The sequence below is a fragment of the Quercus lobata genome, chromosome 11 (genome assembly GCF_001633185.2).
Source record: "Quercus lobata isolate SW786 chromosome 11, ValleyOak3.0 Primary Assembly, whole genome shotgun sequence".
Classification (NCBI taxonomy): Eukaryota; Viridiplantae; Streptophyta; class Magnoliopsida; order Fagales; family Fagaceae; genus Quercus; species Quercus lobata.
Window position 1 is genome coordinate 26,256,831 of NC_044914.1, and position 18,650 is coordinate 26,275,480.

At 31.9% G+C, this 18,650-nt stretch overlaps 1 protein-coding gene across 1 annotated transcript; it reads left to right on the forward strand.

Annotated features, from left to right (window-relative positions):
• The first annotated feature begins 386 nt into the window (after window positions 1–386).
• Window positions 387–18,429, forward strand: LOC115969230 (MADS-box transcription factor 23). Its single transcript, XM_031088835.1, has 9 exons — window positions 387–466; window positions 870–1,087; window positions 8,648–8,726; window positions 16,666–16,727; window positions 17,465–17,564; window positions 17,667–17,708; window positions 17,798–17,881; window positions 18,042–18,198; window positions 18,298–18,429. Exons 2-8 carry the CDS (start codon window positions 906–908, stop codon window positions 18,144–18,146), a joined length of 654 nt encoding a protein of 217 aa, XP_030944695.1. The 5' UTR covers window positions 387–466; window positions 870–905; the 3' UTR covers window positions 18,147–18,198; window positions 18,298–18,429.
• Window positions 18,430–18,650: the final 221 nt, after the last annotated feature.

Sequence of the window (18,650 nt, forward strand, 5' to 3'; positions counted from 1 at the left end):
AACTTTCTATAAATATATGTTGATTAACGGTGACTATGACGGTTAAAGGGCACCCCCACCCACAATGGATGGGTAACAATTACCATAAAACAGGGACCATGACGAGGGACACGGAGCGGGTAAACATTTTTGTGTTAATTATGGTAATGAGGTCAGTGGTCCTGGGGCTTGGGGGGAAATATGGTCCCACACCTTGGAACCCACTAAGGCGGTTTTGGGTTGTGCGGCACATTGCACACCACGTACAGGACCACCCAATGAGTCTGCTTTAAATAACTCTTTTCTTTGTCATAGTATCAGCCCCGTGCTTGCCATTTCAATCCAAAAAATAACATTGGTTTGGCATTCCCCTAGAAAAAAGCTATCTATCACTCTAAACAGAAACCATCTATCTATCTATCTATTTCTTCATCACAAACCTCTCTACTTTCTCCCTCTCTATCACTATAGCATATACCTCAATCAAGTAAGCTTTTTCCTACATGCATTCATGCTTTAATTTGCTTTACTTGCACTTCTCTTTGCTAGCTTTTTCCATTTCTACACACTTATTTTTTTATAGGATTTTAACATTTTTTTTTTTTTTTGAGAATACTATAGGATTTTAATTTGATCTAATTTGTTCCTTGTTGTTCTTCTATTTTTGGTTGTACCCTTTTTGCCTTTTTCCCCCCCTTTGGATATTGTTATTGTTCTTATACTTCTTCTAGGTGTAATTACGAAGTACCTTTTTTTTCTCTTGTTTTAAACAACAAAAAGAAAATTAGGAAGAGAAAAAAAAATTGTTTAGTAATTGAATTTGTAGTGGATCTAGCTAGCTTTGAGTAATTTCACAATGATTTTACTAGTAACTGTGTTCGTCAATCTAGCTAGCAGAAAGGGAGCAAGGGATAATCAGAGAGATAATGGGGAGAGGAAAGATTGTCATTAAAAGGATCGACAATTCGACTAGCAGGCAAGTGACTTTCTCCAAGAGAAAAAATGGCTTGCTCAAGAAGGCCAAGGAGCTCTCTATCCTTTGCGAAGCTGAAGTTGGGCTTATCATCTTCTCCAGCACCGGCAGGCTCTATGATTATTCAAGTACTAGGTTTGATAATCTCTCTTAATTATCTCTCCCTCATTGAAAGTATATTTTCTATTGTATTATATGTGCTGTTCTCTATAGCTTTTGGATCTAGGTGAATTTTTTATTTAGGTTTATATATATCTGAATAAGGACATCGATTACAATCTGTATTGCACTATTCTGACATAAAATATTGTTACCTAACTCCTTACACTTATTAAAAAGACTACACGTATCTATGATAACATTTTCTGGAAAACCACTTTGAATCATATGTAATGTGTTTGTGGCCATTTAAATCTTGAAGAAAACCTGAAATATGTTTCGAGTTCTTCTGCGTTTGGTGAAAAAATATATAAGAAAATCGTTCTATGTGAAGAACAAATTTTGAGAAATGACTTTGTTTTTGAAGATTCAAGTCATTGACTCATTTATGATACGAGCCCCTGATCCCTCTAACATTATTGACCTCCCTCCTAGTCTCAAAGTCTTAGTCAACCCAGCATGTTTTAGGCTTTTTGTAACCTACACAAATCGTTTCAGTACTATTGGCAATGATTGCTAATGATGGGGGGTGGTGTACTGTTTAGCAGTACTAATATGTCACCGTCTATTGGAGTAGATGTGACTAAAGTGCTCGTCAATGAAATTACACATGTTTACATCTTGTTTGGTGAAGAAACTTATGATTAGATTTCATGAGTCATTGATTTGGTGAAGGGTACGCTCTTTCAGGTATAAAGTTCCTAGCTAGCCAAAGAAGATGGTACTCAAGTTTCTTAACTTTTTGGTCAATGAAAATACTATATAAATATTCCTCCAAAACATGATGGATTCCCCTAAAAAAAAGAGTACAATTTTTACCCAAAAATAGAAAAGAAGGAAGAAAGGAATCAAGTGCAGAGAAGAGGTTCCATGTTTGCTAGTATTATTATGTATGACCTTATAATTAACACTATTTTATTTTATTTTATTTTATTTTATTTTAAGTCTTAGCTAATCATTTTCCAATAAATGAAGTCTATTTCACGTCATATAAACAATAATTTTGATACCCCAAAATAAGAATATTCACAATATGTTCTTAAGAATACGAATCATGAGAATAAAATATTACACTTATTTTTAAATATGTATTATGAATTTCTGGATTCAATTAACTTTGTTTAGAAACTAAGTATAGGATCTTTTTAAGAAATTCCTTTTACTCCTTGCCATATTAGCATAGACAATTATTCATTTGACTAAATTTCAATACCTTTTTCTCCTCCCATTCATTCCTCTCTATCTCTTATTTAATAGTTATCATATATTTATATATACGTTACACTTGCTAGAACATTAAGTGGATTCCATCTCAGGAAAAAAAAAAAATAGTCATAACAAAATCTATTATTAGTTGAATATTTCATTCGAAAATGTCTCTGATTCTTTGTATCTGTACGAGAAGTCTCACGTATTTAAAAATTTAGGAGCTTTAAAATTTTTGTGGGCCATAACTTGACATCTTTATATATATACACACCGGAGTCGCCGGATCAAGGTTTGCTGGTGTAGCCATGCACGCGCATTTGGGAACGTGCATGCTTATTGTATTTAGTTTATTGCGCAGGTTACTGTTAAAGCATCCATGGTCTTCTTCTACCTTTTAAAACATATTTTGTTTTTCCTCATTTGAGCGGCTTCACTACTTTTGCTATAGATGGAAATGACTAATCCCCTATATATAAAAACCCTATTCAGACCCTTATTGAAATTGATGAGTATCTTAGGTTTGATTTCGGGTTCATCATGTAGTATGATGCTAAATTTTCAGTTGTTGGAAGTTGGAGCAAGAAACCATACAACTCTGGATTAGATTCCAGCTTAGTGACTGCACTATAATTAAAATTGCATTTTGAAAGTTTGTGGACCTTCACACACTCGTACACTCTCAAACACTCATACACCACTCACAATAGAAGAGACTCACACTTTTGTTGCGAATGAGACTCACACTTAAAAGAAGATAGAGAGGAGAGGGAAGAGGAAGAGAACTCTCTTATATTTCTCTTTCTCTTTTTTTTTTTTTTTTTTTTTTTTTTTTTTTTTTTTTTTTTTTTTTTTTTTTTTTCTTGGTTTTAAATGAACGAATGTATAGATATATATACATGCAATCTTTAACTTCAACTACATTTATTATATAAACACGTCACTTTGTAATTTCTACACAAAACCTCAATAAAGTTCTATTCATTAAAATTTTATTTAATATACAAAACTCATGCAATAAATGAAAGTTTAAATAAAATAAGTTAACTTCTAACATCCTCCTTAAACTTTTTTCATTTTATTTTATCACTCTAAGGCTCGTAACTTGTAAAAAGCATTGTACTTGAGTGGATTGGTGAATATATTTGACACTTGATTATGTGACTTCACGAATTCTAGTTGAGCTTCTCTCTTATGGATGATTATGTGACTTTATGAACTCAAGTTGAACTTCCATCCCAGTGATGCACTCTCGAACAAAATGATAGCCCGCATCAAAGTGTTTGCTTTAGTCATGAAAGATAGGATTCTTTCCAAGATTTAGTGATTTTTATTGTCCACAAATATATTTATAGCTTCTACTTGCAGTATATGCATCTCCTTTAATAAAATTCTAAGTCAAATAACAAGTCAAAGATGAGAATTAGTTGAAACATACCCAACTTTGCTAGTGAAAAGTGTCAATTTTGTTTATGTAGAATACGAAGCTAATTGTACTCTTTCTTTCGTCTATATCTTCAGCCCAATCGCTATGGCTGTAGCCCACAAAATATTTTTTGTATAGTTTCCTAACGAGTAACTGGAGTGAATACCTCATCATAGTCAACAATTTAGATCCAGTTATATCCTTCAACTACCAATCTTATTCTATATATTCGCCTCTTTTGTTTTATTCTTCTTCATCTTGTACACACATTTCGTTGCAATTGCCAGTTTTCCATATAGAAGAGTTTCTAGATCTCAACCTTCATCCTTCTTTATTTCCTTGACCTACTCGTCCGTAACGTTTCTCTATTTCTTTTTTTGCATTGCTTCTTTAAAGATTGTAGGTTCCCTATCACTAAACAGATAGGAGAGGACTAGATTATCTATATTCTCTGTTGAATCAAAGAGATATTGGAGACTTCTTAATCCTTATTGTCTTTCACTAGAACACCATCTAGTGATGATTATTAGGATGTGCTTTCATGAACAGGAGGTGTTGGTCATGAAGGTGGTGTGACAAACTATTTTTGAAACTTTCTCCACATGTTCTTCTTTTTCAAGTGGAAAAAAGAATTCATACTTATCTTCTTCTTAGGTACTCCAATTTGATATAATTTTTTTCATCAATTCTCACATTGCAACTGAAAATGACTATTCTAGTGCTTGGATCATAGAGATTATAGAGCTTTTAGCCCTTAGAGATTGAATTATATCCAATGAACACATACTTCCCACTTTCGTTAATTAGTTTGGACCTCTCTTTATCTAGTTCATGTACATATATAATACTTCCAAATACACATAAGTGGGAAATTGTGAGCTTCTTTTTGCTCCAAAGTTGTTGTGTGGTTTTTCTTTGTACACTACTCATTGTGAGACAATAGTTGGACAAATGGAATGCATAGTCAACAACTTTAGCCCAAAGTTCTTTAGGCATTTCCTTGCACTTTAAATGCATGCTTCTAGACATGTTAAGAATGGAGCAACACTTTCTCTTCTTTCTTTCTTTTTCTTTTTTTTTTTTTTTTTTTTTTTTTTTTTTTTTTTGACCTAGGGATTGTTCTAGAGAGCGAAGACTCTTATTTGTTTCACAAAATTCTATAAATTCATTTTATGTGAATTTTCCTTCTCTATAAGATCTTAAATTCATCTTTCCACACTTCCCATTCTTGCAAAGAATCATAAATTGCATTATATGGATTGTGGGTCAGGAACCTTCTAATTGAATTGATCTTCCTTAGTGGTCTCCCAATCTCATCAAAATATTTTTCTTGAGAAAAATGCTTTAACACCCTTTAAACTTTGAGGCAGTGGCCATAACACCTCTTAAAAGTTTATTTTAGCCAATTCAGTATCTAAAATTTACACGTTTGCCAAATTGGTACTTCTATTAGTTAACTATTTGTTGAAATAATGTTATAGTCATGTGACATGGGCCAAAACAATTGCTAAAGACAATTGCAAAAGTTTTATAGGAGAGAGGAAGAGAAATAGGGGAGAGAAAAACGGACTAGATGGTACCATTCGTGGTCTCATCAAAGCTGGAGTTCATGGTCCAATCTCCAATCAAACTGATCGCAGCCTTGCTAGACAACTAGAGCCAGGATTTGTGGGTTCAATTTTTTTTTTTTTTCTCTTTTGCGCAAGAAAGAGAAATGGTTTGGTTTAGGAAAGTTAACACCGTACTAGTATCGGCTATGTCGGGGAAATATAACATACTAGCCATTAAACCAGTACTTATCAGTACCAACTTGTACATAAAATTTATCAAATTCATATTTATATAAACTGGTACCAAATTGGCCTCCAATGCCAAATTGTCTCACTAGTTTACTTCAATAATGATTTCTCAAAAATTAAAATAATCATCCAAATCAAGAATCGAATAAATGAAATCCCACTTATACATTATTCTATCAAAGATTAAATTTTTTTTTTTTTTTTTTGAAATGCATTTGTGAATAGTATTGATAATTTCTTTTGCAATTCTAGCCTATCTCTGATGTTCTCTTCCTTACAAAGAGATTGGTGAGTGGTTGGCACACGTCACGTATGCATGGCTTGTTGGGTGTCATATTTGAATTATTGGCGTCACATTGAAAATGAAGGATTTGCCCATTGTAAAAACTTCTTGTACGAGTTTGCTATAATTAGAATTGCTACTGTCTCATCCGTTAACCATCATATTAGAAAAAGGACAAGGCTCTACCAAGTGATGCAATGGGATGGTTACATGAAATAGAACACGTCTAAAAAACCCTAAATTCTTTAAGAGAATTATTTAAATCCCTAAAGAAAATTCTAGAATATATATAATGAGAACACTAAAATCAATAAATTTCTTTTTTTGATAAATCCTCTCTGAAAATAAGTAGTCTTCATGTCTAGGGGCTACAACCATAAATTTACATAGAAAAACTTGACAAAAACCCTAGAGAAGTTAGAAAACCCTAAAGGAACCCTAAGTTATTAAAATCTATTCTTAAAAAAAAAAAATCATAATTCAAAAAATATTCTCTACCATTTTAGAACGAAAGTTTTGACTAAAATACTTCTAAAACTCCATAAAACAAGAAAATAAAACACTATTCCAGAAAATTTTAGAAATATATATCAATAATTCATATATATTTGTCTTACATCAATTTTGTCTCATTTTCCTCATCCGAATTTCCATTAGTTTCGAACAAACGATAGAATATTTTCTCTAGTATCCATTTGGAAGAACAGTTTTGATGAGGAATGTTAAACCTAGTCATTTTTGTTGTCCCTTGCTAAATAAGTCACATATTCTTTTGTTATAACATGATCCCTCGACATCATACATAATATATTAAATTTCAAAAAAATATAATTTTTATTATTATTATCATTTATAAGGATATAAAAGTTGGGAGGGCGAACAGTATTAGTCTGACAATGAAAAAGAGACGAAGCAATGCCTATCAGCAATGAGTACAGAGGATAGTGGTAAACTTGTAAAGATAATTTAATTTAATCATAAGAGGTGGCCGAGTGGTTGATAGCTCCGGTCTTGAAAATTGGTATAGTTCGAAACAAAGAACTATCGAGGGTTCGAATCCCTCTCTCTCCCCTTTGTTGCTCATGGAATATATATATATATATATATAATTTTATTGGTTTTGTGAATTGTTTGTTTAATTAATTTCAAATAAGTCGTATCTTATTCAACCCCATAAATAGAGCTGAGGTTATGGTTAAAATCGCTAGTAGAAAACCAAAATAACTAATTATGGTAAGCATGATCAACTATCATGTGTAAAGGTAGAATTATTTAAAGTTCTCACTACTTTTCACTCACCCATGGAATATCTAATTAGTTGTTTGGCAAATAGCATCAACATGCATGGTTAGAAGTTTCATTCATTCGACTGATTAAGGAAGTAATTATCAGTAGTATCCAGTTGAAGATGCATTTTTCGACTTATATTGATGGTCCATTGATACATGTATGGAAGTTTTGGAATATTGTTTGGGATCGCCGTAGCAGGGATAAGGACAGCTCTCAATGGTGTGTTTGCTTACCGAATAACACTGCATGCACACAAACTATTTCATATTACTGATGCCCTCACGTCAACTAAAAGATTCATTTTGTTCGTTTTGCAACGCTAGCTAAACGTAGTGTAAGCATGGTCTTTCAGTCAAGGCTAGACAGGTTTACGTCAGATTTGCTAGAATTCCTTGGTATCATTTTCAGTAGTGTGACACAAACACCATCCCATTAAAACCTAACAAAACATGCATGTGTCTATTTTGAATGATCACCCTTCAGTACTAACAGTTCCAAAAAACTTCGAAAATAATTTCAGGACTTCTATAAAAGATCATTTTGAACTCGCTTCATTTTGATTTTACAAAGAGAAAGTGATAGTTTTGAATTAGTGACCTTCTCTTTATGAGGCGTGATGCCTAACCAACTGTATAAGTGTAATTCTAATGGTGGTACTTGTTGAATGCTTTGCAAAGTTATTAATTTAATATTTGTATTTTTTAAAGAACTTTAACCTCGATTAAATTGGTTTCTTTGTACTAATAACACTATAATCATGTTAAAATTATGAAATATTGATCATGTTAAATGTTTTTTATGCAAAATATGACCACATTTCTATAAAGATTTTTATGAGTTTCATATTTTATTAGTCATTTCTTCCAATATCTATTTTGATTGACTATTAGATTATGATTTACCAATTGTGGTTGATTAATTGTAACATTTTCGTGATTTCTCATTTGAGGTTGATTGATTTTATCAATGCAATATTTGCACTTTATTTTGTGCACCCTACGGTAAATGCTTATATTACACATCTCTAGAATTCCTTTTTAACTCTTCATATCACCATCGATAAATTTTGCTCAATTGCGATGTCTTTAGGCGTAATCCAATAATTGGTTTTTTAATATATGGAAACTAGATGGAATTGGTTTGAATTTATGATTGTTTAGCTCATATACACCTTTTATCTCTTTTTATTTTTATTTTTAAATTGTAATAAAAATGAATAAAATTATAATGATGGTGATGGTGATGGTGTTGCACAGAGATAAAACCAAAAGCTAAAGTGATGGAAAAACACACCTTATTTCTCTTTCTAATATTCTCTCTCTCTGTCTCTCTCTCTCTCTCTCTCTCTCCGTTAATAATTTTGCAACACAGCTTTATCTTTAAAAAAAATTAAATTAAAAGAGATAATATTTCGTAAGCTTTCATTTGCTACCGTGTTCTTTAAAATCACTTATGTAATAAACAGCAATGAGATTCTTCTGTGCTAAGTAAGTTAATGATGATGATGATCTAATGACTAATTATTTCATCAGCATGAAGTCTGTTATTGAAAGATACAAGAAGCTAAAAGAGGAACATCATCAGCTGATGAATCCTGCTTCCGAAGTTAAGGTAAACATTCATGAACCACTCACTAATCTTCTCTATAATTTTCCTGTATCAATAGAGGCATATGCAATCAACATTTGATAATTTATTTCACTGATTGATACTAGGAGGTACTATAAATTCTACTATCATCCAATTTTAAATTGATATGGTTATTTGTGATTGGAGGCTATAGACTCAAAAAATTTGATAGAAGTTTTCACAACTCCTAATGTGGTAGATCATTAATAATAAGTAAAAATGTCATGTTGATAGTAAATTGTGAAAAATAGTAGATCATTAAATGAGAACTAACAAAAACTTGCTAATTTAAAAATATTGTGAAAATATTGTAAATTTTTTTGTATATGTAGCATTACTCTTTGTGATGGTATCAAGTGTAACGACTGAGGTATAAATTACCATGTTGTAGCATCAACATGCCTATCCATCGATTGCATGCTCTATGTGCCAAAGTTACGTACTAGGTTAATCAGTGTGATATGCATGGCTTCACAACGTAGCAACCATGCAAGTTCATAACTATTTGAAGTAAATTTTTTCTGGAATTTCTCTTATTCCCAAAACACCTATGAAATTGTTATAATAAATAAATATTAAATTATTAAAATTTTCACTTGCTACCAACTGCTTACGGTACGTGTTTAAAGTCTTGCTCATCTGACTGTTCATCTACTTATATTACTTATGTGCCAATGATTTCTCCATTAGACAAATAATTAGAAAAGTAAGACTTGAAAATTAAAATCTTTATTCGCCAAAGTCTCCTCAACTTGCTCATTTTGCAAATTTTTTTAATTTTTTATATAGAAATTGTTCCTCATCTTGGTTGCACAGTACTGGTTCTTATGCTTATTTTTTTTTTCCTCACTTAAATCAAAGTTGTCAAAATGAGATCCAATCTGAGATCAGGTGCATGTGAGGTTCTTTAAATTTATATCATAAGACAATCATATGGTTCGTATAAACTTATAAACTATTACAATGTAGCTAACTCTATAAAATACTTAAAACTAATAATTAAGTTTTACAACATTATGCATCAACTATAACTCTTCCAATTAATATTGGGGCTTGTACTCTCCTCCCAATATTGCTGAAGATAGTTACTCTAACTCTTCCAACTAATTTTGGCTCACCAAAAAGTTATAAACCATTTAAATAGCCATTATACCTTCAAATCTTCTCTCTCTCTCTCTCTCAAATGACAAACTATTCAATCTTTGGACTGTTAATGTCATGCCCCAAACCCCAAAAGGTCCAAAGCATGAGAAAGACGTCTCAAGTACCTGTAAATTTTTTTCCTTTTTGACAATTCAATCCACATAAATCCTATCAAGTGCCAACATCAAGAATTATCATAATAATCTCATAGAATATACTCTCAGAGTAAGTCAGACCTCTAAGCATTAATTACAAGGACCATTGGCTACAAAAGAATAGAGGTCTAAATAAATAATTACATACCACTAGTGGGAATACAGCTTGTCCCATCAGTGGGAATACAGTCATAACCACTATAATATACAAAAGAATGAGTCAAGCCTAGTCTAAGATGTACACCATCTAATATATCCATTATGAAAATTCAGCCTCCATCAGTAGTTAGTCTAACTACTATTAGCAACCAAAAAGCTGTCTCAAAAGATTGTTGCCTACTCTGAAAAGTTTATAAAATAATGGGATGAGACAGAGCCCAGTAAGTAGCACATTTAATGGGGGTGGGGGAAATGCAAGTTTCATCTTCAATAATAATAATATGACAAGAATGATTAAATAATGAAACACAAAGTTTCTCAAAGTAAATACCTTGAAACTATATACTATAATCTGTGAGCACTAACCATATAATTTCCAAAACCATAAAATCTAACATACAGTAATTTATCATAAATATACCATACTACCACATAAACTGGTTAGGGGATCCACCCATTCACAACTGGCATGATATTGTCCTCTTTGGTATGTAGACCCTTGGCCCCATGGACCGTAGCCTCATCCATACCCTCAAGGTTTTTCTCTCCCCTCATGGGCAGCAAAGAGAGCGCGTCAAATAGAACCTCTCTTGCATGTGGTCTCTTGGTCCCATGGACAACAGCCTCACCCACACAATCAAGGAACCTCTTCCCCCCATGGACAACAGGGAAGAATGCGTCATCCAAAGTGAAAGGGTACTGACCTAGATTTGATTCCATTGTCACAAAGACTACAGTGACCACCAGGAAATCACACATGACATGGTGTTAAAAAGCACACAAGCTCACAAGTTACATTACTTTGAAACACATAGTTTATATCCAAATAGTTTCAGAAAAACCTTAAATAATCTAACTTCTACAAAGTTTACAAGGTTTTCCGCTTCATTCTTGTCAAGATATTTTCTATCAATTTCCCAAATAATACAAGACAAGATAAGCATCTTTAAGTTTCTCAATATACCACAAAATCAATGATTTTCTTATCAAAGATTAAATTAAAGATGCTTATTTTTCTATGTCAAAAATTCATGTATTCCTCAAATGCGATACCAAATATGATACATTTTCATATATATAATATATTACAGGGTCACAACACAATACTTTTAAGAAAATATATATCCATATATAATTTTCCAAAATGTGTTTGACCCAAAAACAATATTTATAAAACATAGTTATTTTCCAAAAAAAAAAAAAAAAAAACCCATTAAAAAGCTACTTACCTCGCAACCGCAAAATCCTAATTCTCCAAGCCCCAAGGGGAGATTAGCTAGAACCTAAACAATGTCAAGCAAATCTATCACAATGAGCACAAAGCTTGAAATTGTATCTAACTACAAATTAGGAATTGCCAAGTAAGAACTTAATTAGGCAAGCCTAGTATTCAACCTCACATGTAATGTATTCTACTTCCAAAATTCCTCAAAACGCTTTAATTTGCAAGGCATAGACTCCCATTTATACTCATAAATCTTTCAAGGTGTCATATCTAACATCAAAACCTCCACACTTTACAAGTGCTTCCCACAAGATTTTTATAATATCATCAAGTGACCCATGACACCAAAATAATAATTTTCTCCAAGACAAACAATTTAAATCTTTAACTAGCCCCAAATAATCAATAAAAATTATATTCACCATAACAAGCCTTAGATAGCCATCATTGTAAAAATCATGAACTCACTCATCAAATACATCCACCAAGACCAAAACCCATTCATATAAACACATGAATATCATTTCCAAAGCTCTTAAATCACATGAATAACGTTATTAAAGTTTGCGTAAAATAACCTCAAACAAGAACATAATACCCATAAAAAAAAGATTTGAACTTTTACCACAAATAAAATGATGAAGATGCTTTGGAGTTCCTAAGTATTTTTCCGGTGATCTTGCCGGAAAAATGATGGTGAGATGGTATGGTTTGGAGTGGAGGCCGGCGGGTGAGTGTGTGTGTGTGTTTCAGTAAAATGAAAAGAGAGAAAATGAAAAAAAGAAAAGAGAGAGCCGGCCAAAAGAGAGAAGAGAGGTGGGTGAAAATGAGTGGATGAGAATGATGGGTAGTGGGGTTAGGTGGGGACACACGTGGTCCACAAAAAAATGCTAACTTTACATTTTTTTTTTTTTTTTTTTTAAATTGACGGGATGTTACAATTAAGATCATAATAAATTAGATTAGCTTTTATTAGATTCCAAATCTAAATTGGACGTTTATAGCTAGGTATCTTCATAATTCAAGATTTAAGTAGGATCATAAAAGCTTTGGCTTCTTGTGACCATAAAATTGTAAAATTTTAAGATCAGGATTGGTATTTTGATTGTCATGACTCCAAATTTATAGCCTAACTGTAATTGAGTAGGCTATTCTTCTATTCTTGGCTTATACTCCCTCCGTCCTACTTTGTTTGTCCTCTATTCCATTTTGAGATGTCCCAAAATATTGTCATGTTTCTAAAAATAAAAGTCATTAATATACTAATGTTTCTATTATACCCCTATTAATTTACTAATTCAATTTTTTGATAAATTTATTTAAGGGTAGTTTTGGAAACTTATACATTTTTAAAAGGTAGACAAGATAATAAATGATGTTCCCTTAAAAAGTTTGACTTTTCAAATAGGACAAACAAAGTGGGACGGAGGGAGTAGTACTCTAAACATAGTCGAAACCTAATAAAATATATATGCACACACTAAAGAAAATATTTCGACAATATAATTAATATTGAAAACTAAAATAATAAAGTTTAGTTATAAAATTAGTTGTAACCTAAGACTATAATGTTACTCAATATCTTTTTATTGGAGGTGAATTTTGACAAATTCACTATTGAATTATATCTTCTTCTTCTTCTTCTTCTTTTTTTTTTTTTTTGAGAAACAATTATATCTTCTTCTTATATCCTCTATATTTGCAAAATTTATAAAAAATTAAAGATCAATAGCTACGTCATCAATAAATTGTTTAAATTGCAAGTTTTTATAATTTTCAATTATGTATAAATTATAAACGTATAGATCATATAGTAAATAATATAATTGACACAAAATTTTACATGTATATTAAGAACGTAAAAAACATACAATTCAACGATTAGATTTTCAAAATATGTAATAATATTGATTTTATTGAATAAAATTGTAGCCTTAAGTTACAACTAATTTTGTTGTTAGAACATATGTGAATCATGTTAGGAACATATGTTAATATAGAATTGGCTAGAATGTGTTTAATACTTCAAAGAACAAGGTTTCAAGTTCAAGTGTTAAAACCATGCAAATCTATCCAAGAATCAAGTGAAGAAGAGTTGGTTTTTAAAACTCGACAGCTAACTTGACAGATAGCATCTATCGAGGTTTAAAAGACAGCTTTTGCCCGATGCTCAACAGTTGCTCAATAGATACCCTATCTATCGAGATTTAAGAAAATCAATTTTTCAAATTTGATTTCAATCAAATCCGTGTATACATATTTGGGCTTTCTTTTTTTACTATCCTAAACATATATAAGGATTATTTTAAGGGTCCTCACAGTTGATGCAAGTGAATACAACTTAATGCAAATGTTTTTTACAAGCATATTGTAACCAGAGATAATTTACCCTAGTTCATCTTTCTCTTCAAGAAGCTGCATTTGTACGCTGTAGGATTTTGTAACTAAGGAGTTTCGTGATCTTCATCGTGTTAATGACAAGGATGTCAATACTGTACCGGAGGCCATACCGGTTTGGCCACTGGTACGATATATTTCGGATACCGGTCAATACCGGTGTACTGTTTCGGGTTTACCGCTATTTTATATATTTAATATATATACACACACACACACACACACACACATACATACACACACAAAATCTCTATTTACCATAAAACAATATCTCAAAAATTCATGTTTACCATAAAACATTACTTCAATTAAGAACAAATAATTCATAGTTTTAAACTTTAACATCAACTAAAAAAAAAAAAAACACAACAGAAATTTTTTCCAATACGGCCGGTACGGCTGGTACGATGCCGATATGGCCGGTATTTTTTCCGGTACGAAACAGGGAGCTCGAGCGTACCGGATTCTTGGCCGGTACGGTATATTCCGACCGTACCGGCTGGTACGATACGGAATCGATAACCTTAGTTAATGAACTAAAGAACTTTGCAGTCAACATCATTTTTAAGTTAGAGGTTAGTCACGTACTTGGATCCGTGTATCAATTGGTTAGCCACGTACAGAGAGCTGTGCATTGAAAGAAGAGATCGTCATTACAGAACAAGTCCAATTGGGTATTGGGGTAAGGGTTCAACTCTAGGTCGGTATAATGTACTGGGATTCCTTTACTTATAACTACTTGTTGTGATAATAGTAGATTTTCGGGAGTGGTGACCTTAAAATCACCCAGTGAGGTTTTTGCCTTGGAGGTTTTCCCCACTTATAAACAAATTATCATGTCAACTTTATTTTTCACTGTATATTAACTTAGTTGGTGATTTGTTTGTGCTACCATGCGTATTGCATGTTAATCGGATTAATTAATTAACTTGGCTAATTAATTGATTAATTTATCACAAGGGGTCAATACATTCTTGGCCTATCATTTGTAACTAAATTTTATTCTTGATAGGAAAATTAAAAGAACCAATATTTATTTAATTTGTGCGGCCAAAGTAGATCATTCGAGTTTTTAACAAAACAAAAAAATTATAATAAATTTACTAAAATATTTTAAAATAAATAATGAAACTTTTTAAGTCCCTTGAAACTTTAAATTTATAATTTTTAATATAGTTATAGTTCACCACATAAAGAAAGCATGTCAAATGATATGGAGTACTTCTGTTGAACCATATTGCACAAGCATGACACATGAGACCTAACATTTATTTATTAAAAAAATGGTGTTGATTAAATAATTTAAAATAAACAATGAAATTTCCTTTAAATTTTTTAAAAATTTTATTAATAGAATCTTAATCAAACTAATATTTTTAAACTTTTTAAAACATTTTGATAATAGAAAACATATATTTTGGTAAATCATATTCATAAATTTAATGCACTTAGATTGTACTCTATCAAAAACAAGTGAAAAAATGAAAAAGAAATATAAGAATAAAAAGTGAGGACATCTACTTAACAAAATTATATATAGCTGTAACACACAAATTTTATTATATAATAAATGAAATATATAATATGAAGTATATATTATAATACTGTTGTGTAATTATTGAGAAAATAATATAGATGTAATATTACTCTTACCCTTTACCTATGTTACCCTGACCCTAGGTTTCACCCTAGCATATCGGAAAGAATGTAGCTACATCAGTTTCGAACATTCCTTACAGTACTTGACACGTTCATGTACTAGAATAACTGAGTCCATGCAAGATAGGACCTCAACCATAGAAGTTGCTTAGAAACTTGTGAGAATGTCATCAAGTAGGAGCATTGATTAGCACTCTGATACGAAAATAAAGTTGAAAGAAAATATCAAGACGTATAGAGGTATCGAAATTTCTATTGGGAAAATTCGTTTTTAGCATGTCAAGTTCTCTAAGCAACGAATACACATCCATCCCATAGTAAATCTATAGTCATTTTATCATTGTGCACTTTTGGTACGGTAATTACTCTACAGGAATAAATGTTTGTGGGGTGTGGAGGATAAGGGTTAGAGTTCAAGTTTTCAGGATGGAGTTTCACACACATATATACTTAAATTAAACTAGAATAGAAATTCTATCTTGTTAAAAAAATAATAAAAAAATAAAATAAAATAAAAAACCCTATAGCCATCTTTCTTCCTACACCATATCTAATACCAAAAGTCTAGTGATCATTAAAACATGTATCAGTTTGTGACTATTTTCGCCAATATGCATTAATTAGTAACCGTAATGTCATTGTCTCAGTGACAAATATATCAATGTTCATTACCACATATATTCTTGTAATTGTATCAATGTAAAATGGCCCATTTTCTCCAACAATTCATTTCATTTACTGAATCTCTTCACGTTACTTTTATTTTATGTCAGAATTAGGAGCATTCTTTCTTAGTAATATCAAATTGCATCCAGATTCAGGATACATGCAAAATGAACATACAAAAATTGCTATATCAGATCTTTGATTCGCTAAAATATAGAGGTTAATGAGTCAAAAGATAATACAAAACTGTAGCTCGTAACTTAATCTGCAATGAAATTTCCCAATGTTAATCCTTAATTTAGATATTTATAGATTTCACTGCTAATTGCAATGAATCATTTCTAATAATGTGAAATTTGTTTTGCAACCTTGATGTCACACTGCTAAAAGTGCGCAGTATTGTGTGCCATCAAATTCAAATTAGTCGTTTTATTCCTTCATAACTTACATCATAGTCCATTTGTTAAAGATAATAACTAATACTAATAATAACAATCCTTTGTCTTTAACTTACCAGTTTTGGCAAAGGGAAGCAGCGAGTTTGAGGCAACAACTGCTGTACGTGCAAGAATGCAACAGGTAGAATCATTTGATAATGAGTTAAATAATACCATATATATAGATGCCTGGAATTGAAAGTTCAGAAACGCATTACTCAAAAGCCAAAGACTCTACCATGTTGCTAATTAGTCAGGTTTATCATGTACACATCCTGCCATGATGACTATGGTTCCTTCAACTCAACTTTTGAAAGTTTGACTTCAATTTCACACCAATTTCACTGAACCTTTTTATGTATTCTATTCTATTTGGGACCATATCCGAAAAATAAGGACAGTCGACATCATGCCTTGCCTTTTACAATCTCAACCCGACACTCACTTTGGCCTTCCTGCAACTTCACTCATAACTCATTCTAAACATGTGATAGCTCCTAACTTCTTGTTGATTATGGTCAAATATTGTCATGCAGATTAGTTAACTACTGTATCTGTCATGTGCATGCTTTTATGTGCCTGCAAACTTATATTACAAGGCCTAATATCTAAACCTTGAATCACCAAAAACTTGACATAATAAAAGTTACAGTTAGAATGAGAACTTGAGTAATTTGAAATTTTGAATTGTAAAAAGAGGTCAACTCATGTAACACTTTTGTAGCTTACGAGGCTAAAAGTGGCTTCTGATACTTCAGTCCAGCTAAAACCAATATCCTTTTTAGCTCTCATAAGGCATATTTGCAGAGGTCATTACTGCCAAATTATGTCAATCCACTTGAAAGATGCAATTAATTGAATGCATGATGGATGGTGCAGGCAATTACTGGGACATGAACTTGCTAATTTGAACATCAAAGATCTACAAAATTTGGAAAACACACTGGAAATGAGTTTGAAGGGTATCCGCATGAAAAAGGTATAAACGCCTTTATCTCTAGTTGAAATTTCATCCAGTAACATTGATGATCCTACCTATGTACAGCATTCACATGAATCGTCATATTTTTTTTCCTTGCAGGAGCAAATTTACACTGAAGAAATAAAAGAAGTAAATCGGAAGGTTTAACAAGAGGATTGACTCAATTACTTCAATTTTCATTTAGGTCTAATTACATATTCATCAGCTGACAGTCATAGGTTTCATTGCAGGGACATCTTGTTCATCAACAAAACACAGAACTGCATAATGAGTTAGACCTGTTCCGTAAAGAAAATGAGGAGTTGAAAAAGAAGGTATTTGAAAGAAACCTGTGAATATATTAAATAAAGATAAATTCAATTGTAATCTCTCTCTGTCTCTCCCTCCTTTTATATGCAATAAAGTAATGGTAATCATCTTGAAAGTAGATAGATTTTTCTCCAATAAAGGTTAAACACAAGCTTTGGCTCTCAGGTTTATGGAGAAAAAGATGTAAATGAAGCAAACACAACTACAAATGCTCCAGACACTGTCCGCAATGGATATGGCTTTCAAGCACCCATCCATCTCCAGCTATAAGCACAACTCAGGCTCAAAACAATGAAGCACAAGCAAAAGAAATGAAATTGGGGTATCTCTTCAATCTTATGACATACTATAAACTACTCATGAGTATTGATGCATCCTATTATTACTAATCCTATTAATACCTTGTCAAATTTTGCCACAGATTACAACTGCATTAATGAAGCTGGTCAATTACTGTGGGTGGCTATCCATCATTATCCTAACAACAAATTGCCACACACAGGGAAATTAATTAGTTCTACCGTTGAGATATATTGTTTCAGCTTCTTGTAAAATGCATTCGGCTACATTATGGAACATTCTACGAAGAATACTTTAAAATTTGCTTAAAATGATCCTATCTATATGTAAATGTCTACTGGCAAGCACTAGGTGATTTGTCAACTGCTGTGAACTGTTATGATTAATGATTAATCACAAATTGACTACGGCTAGTAGTGTTATCAAAATTTGTTGCATGAAATTAGTTAAACAGTTGTATCTCTAACAAGAAAA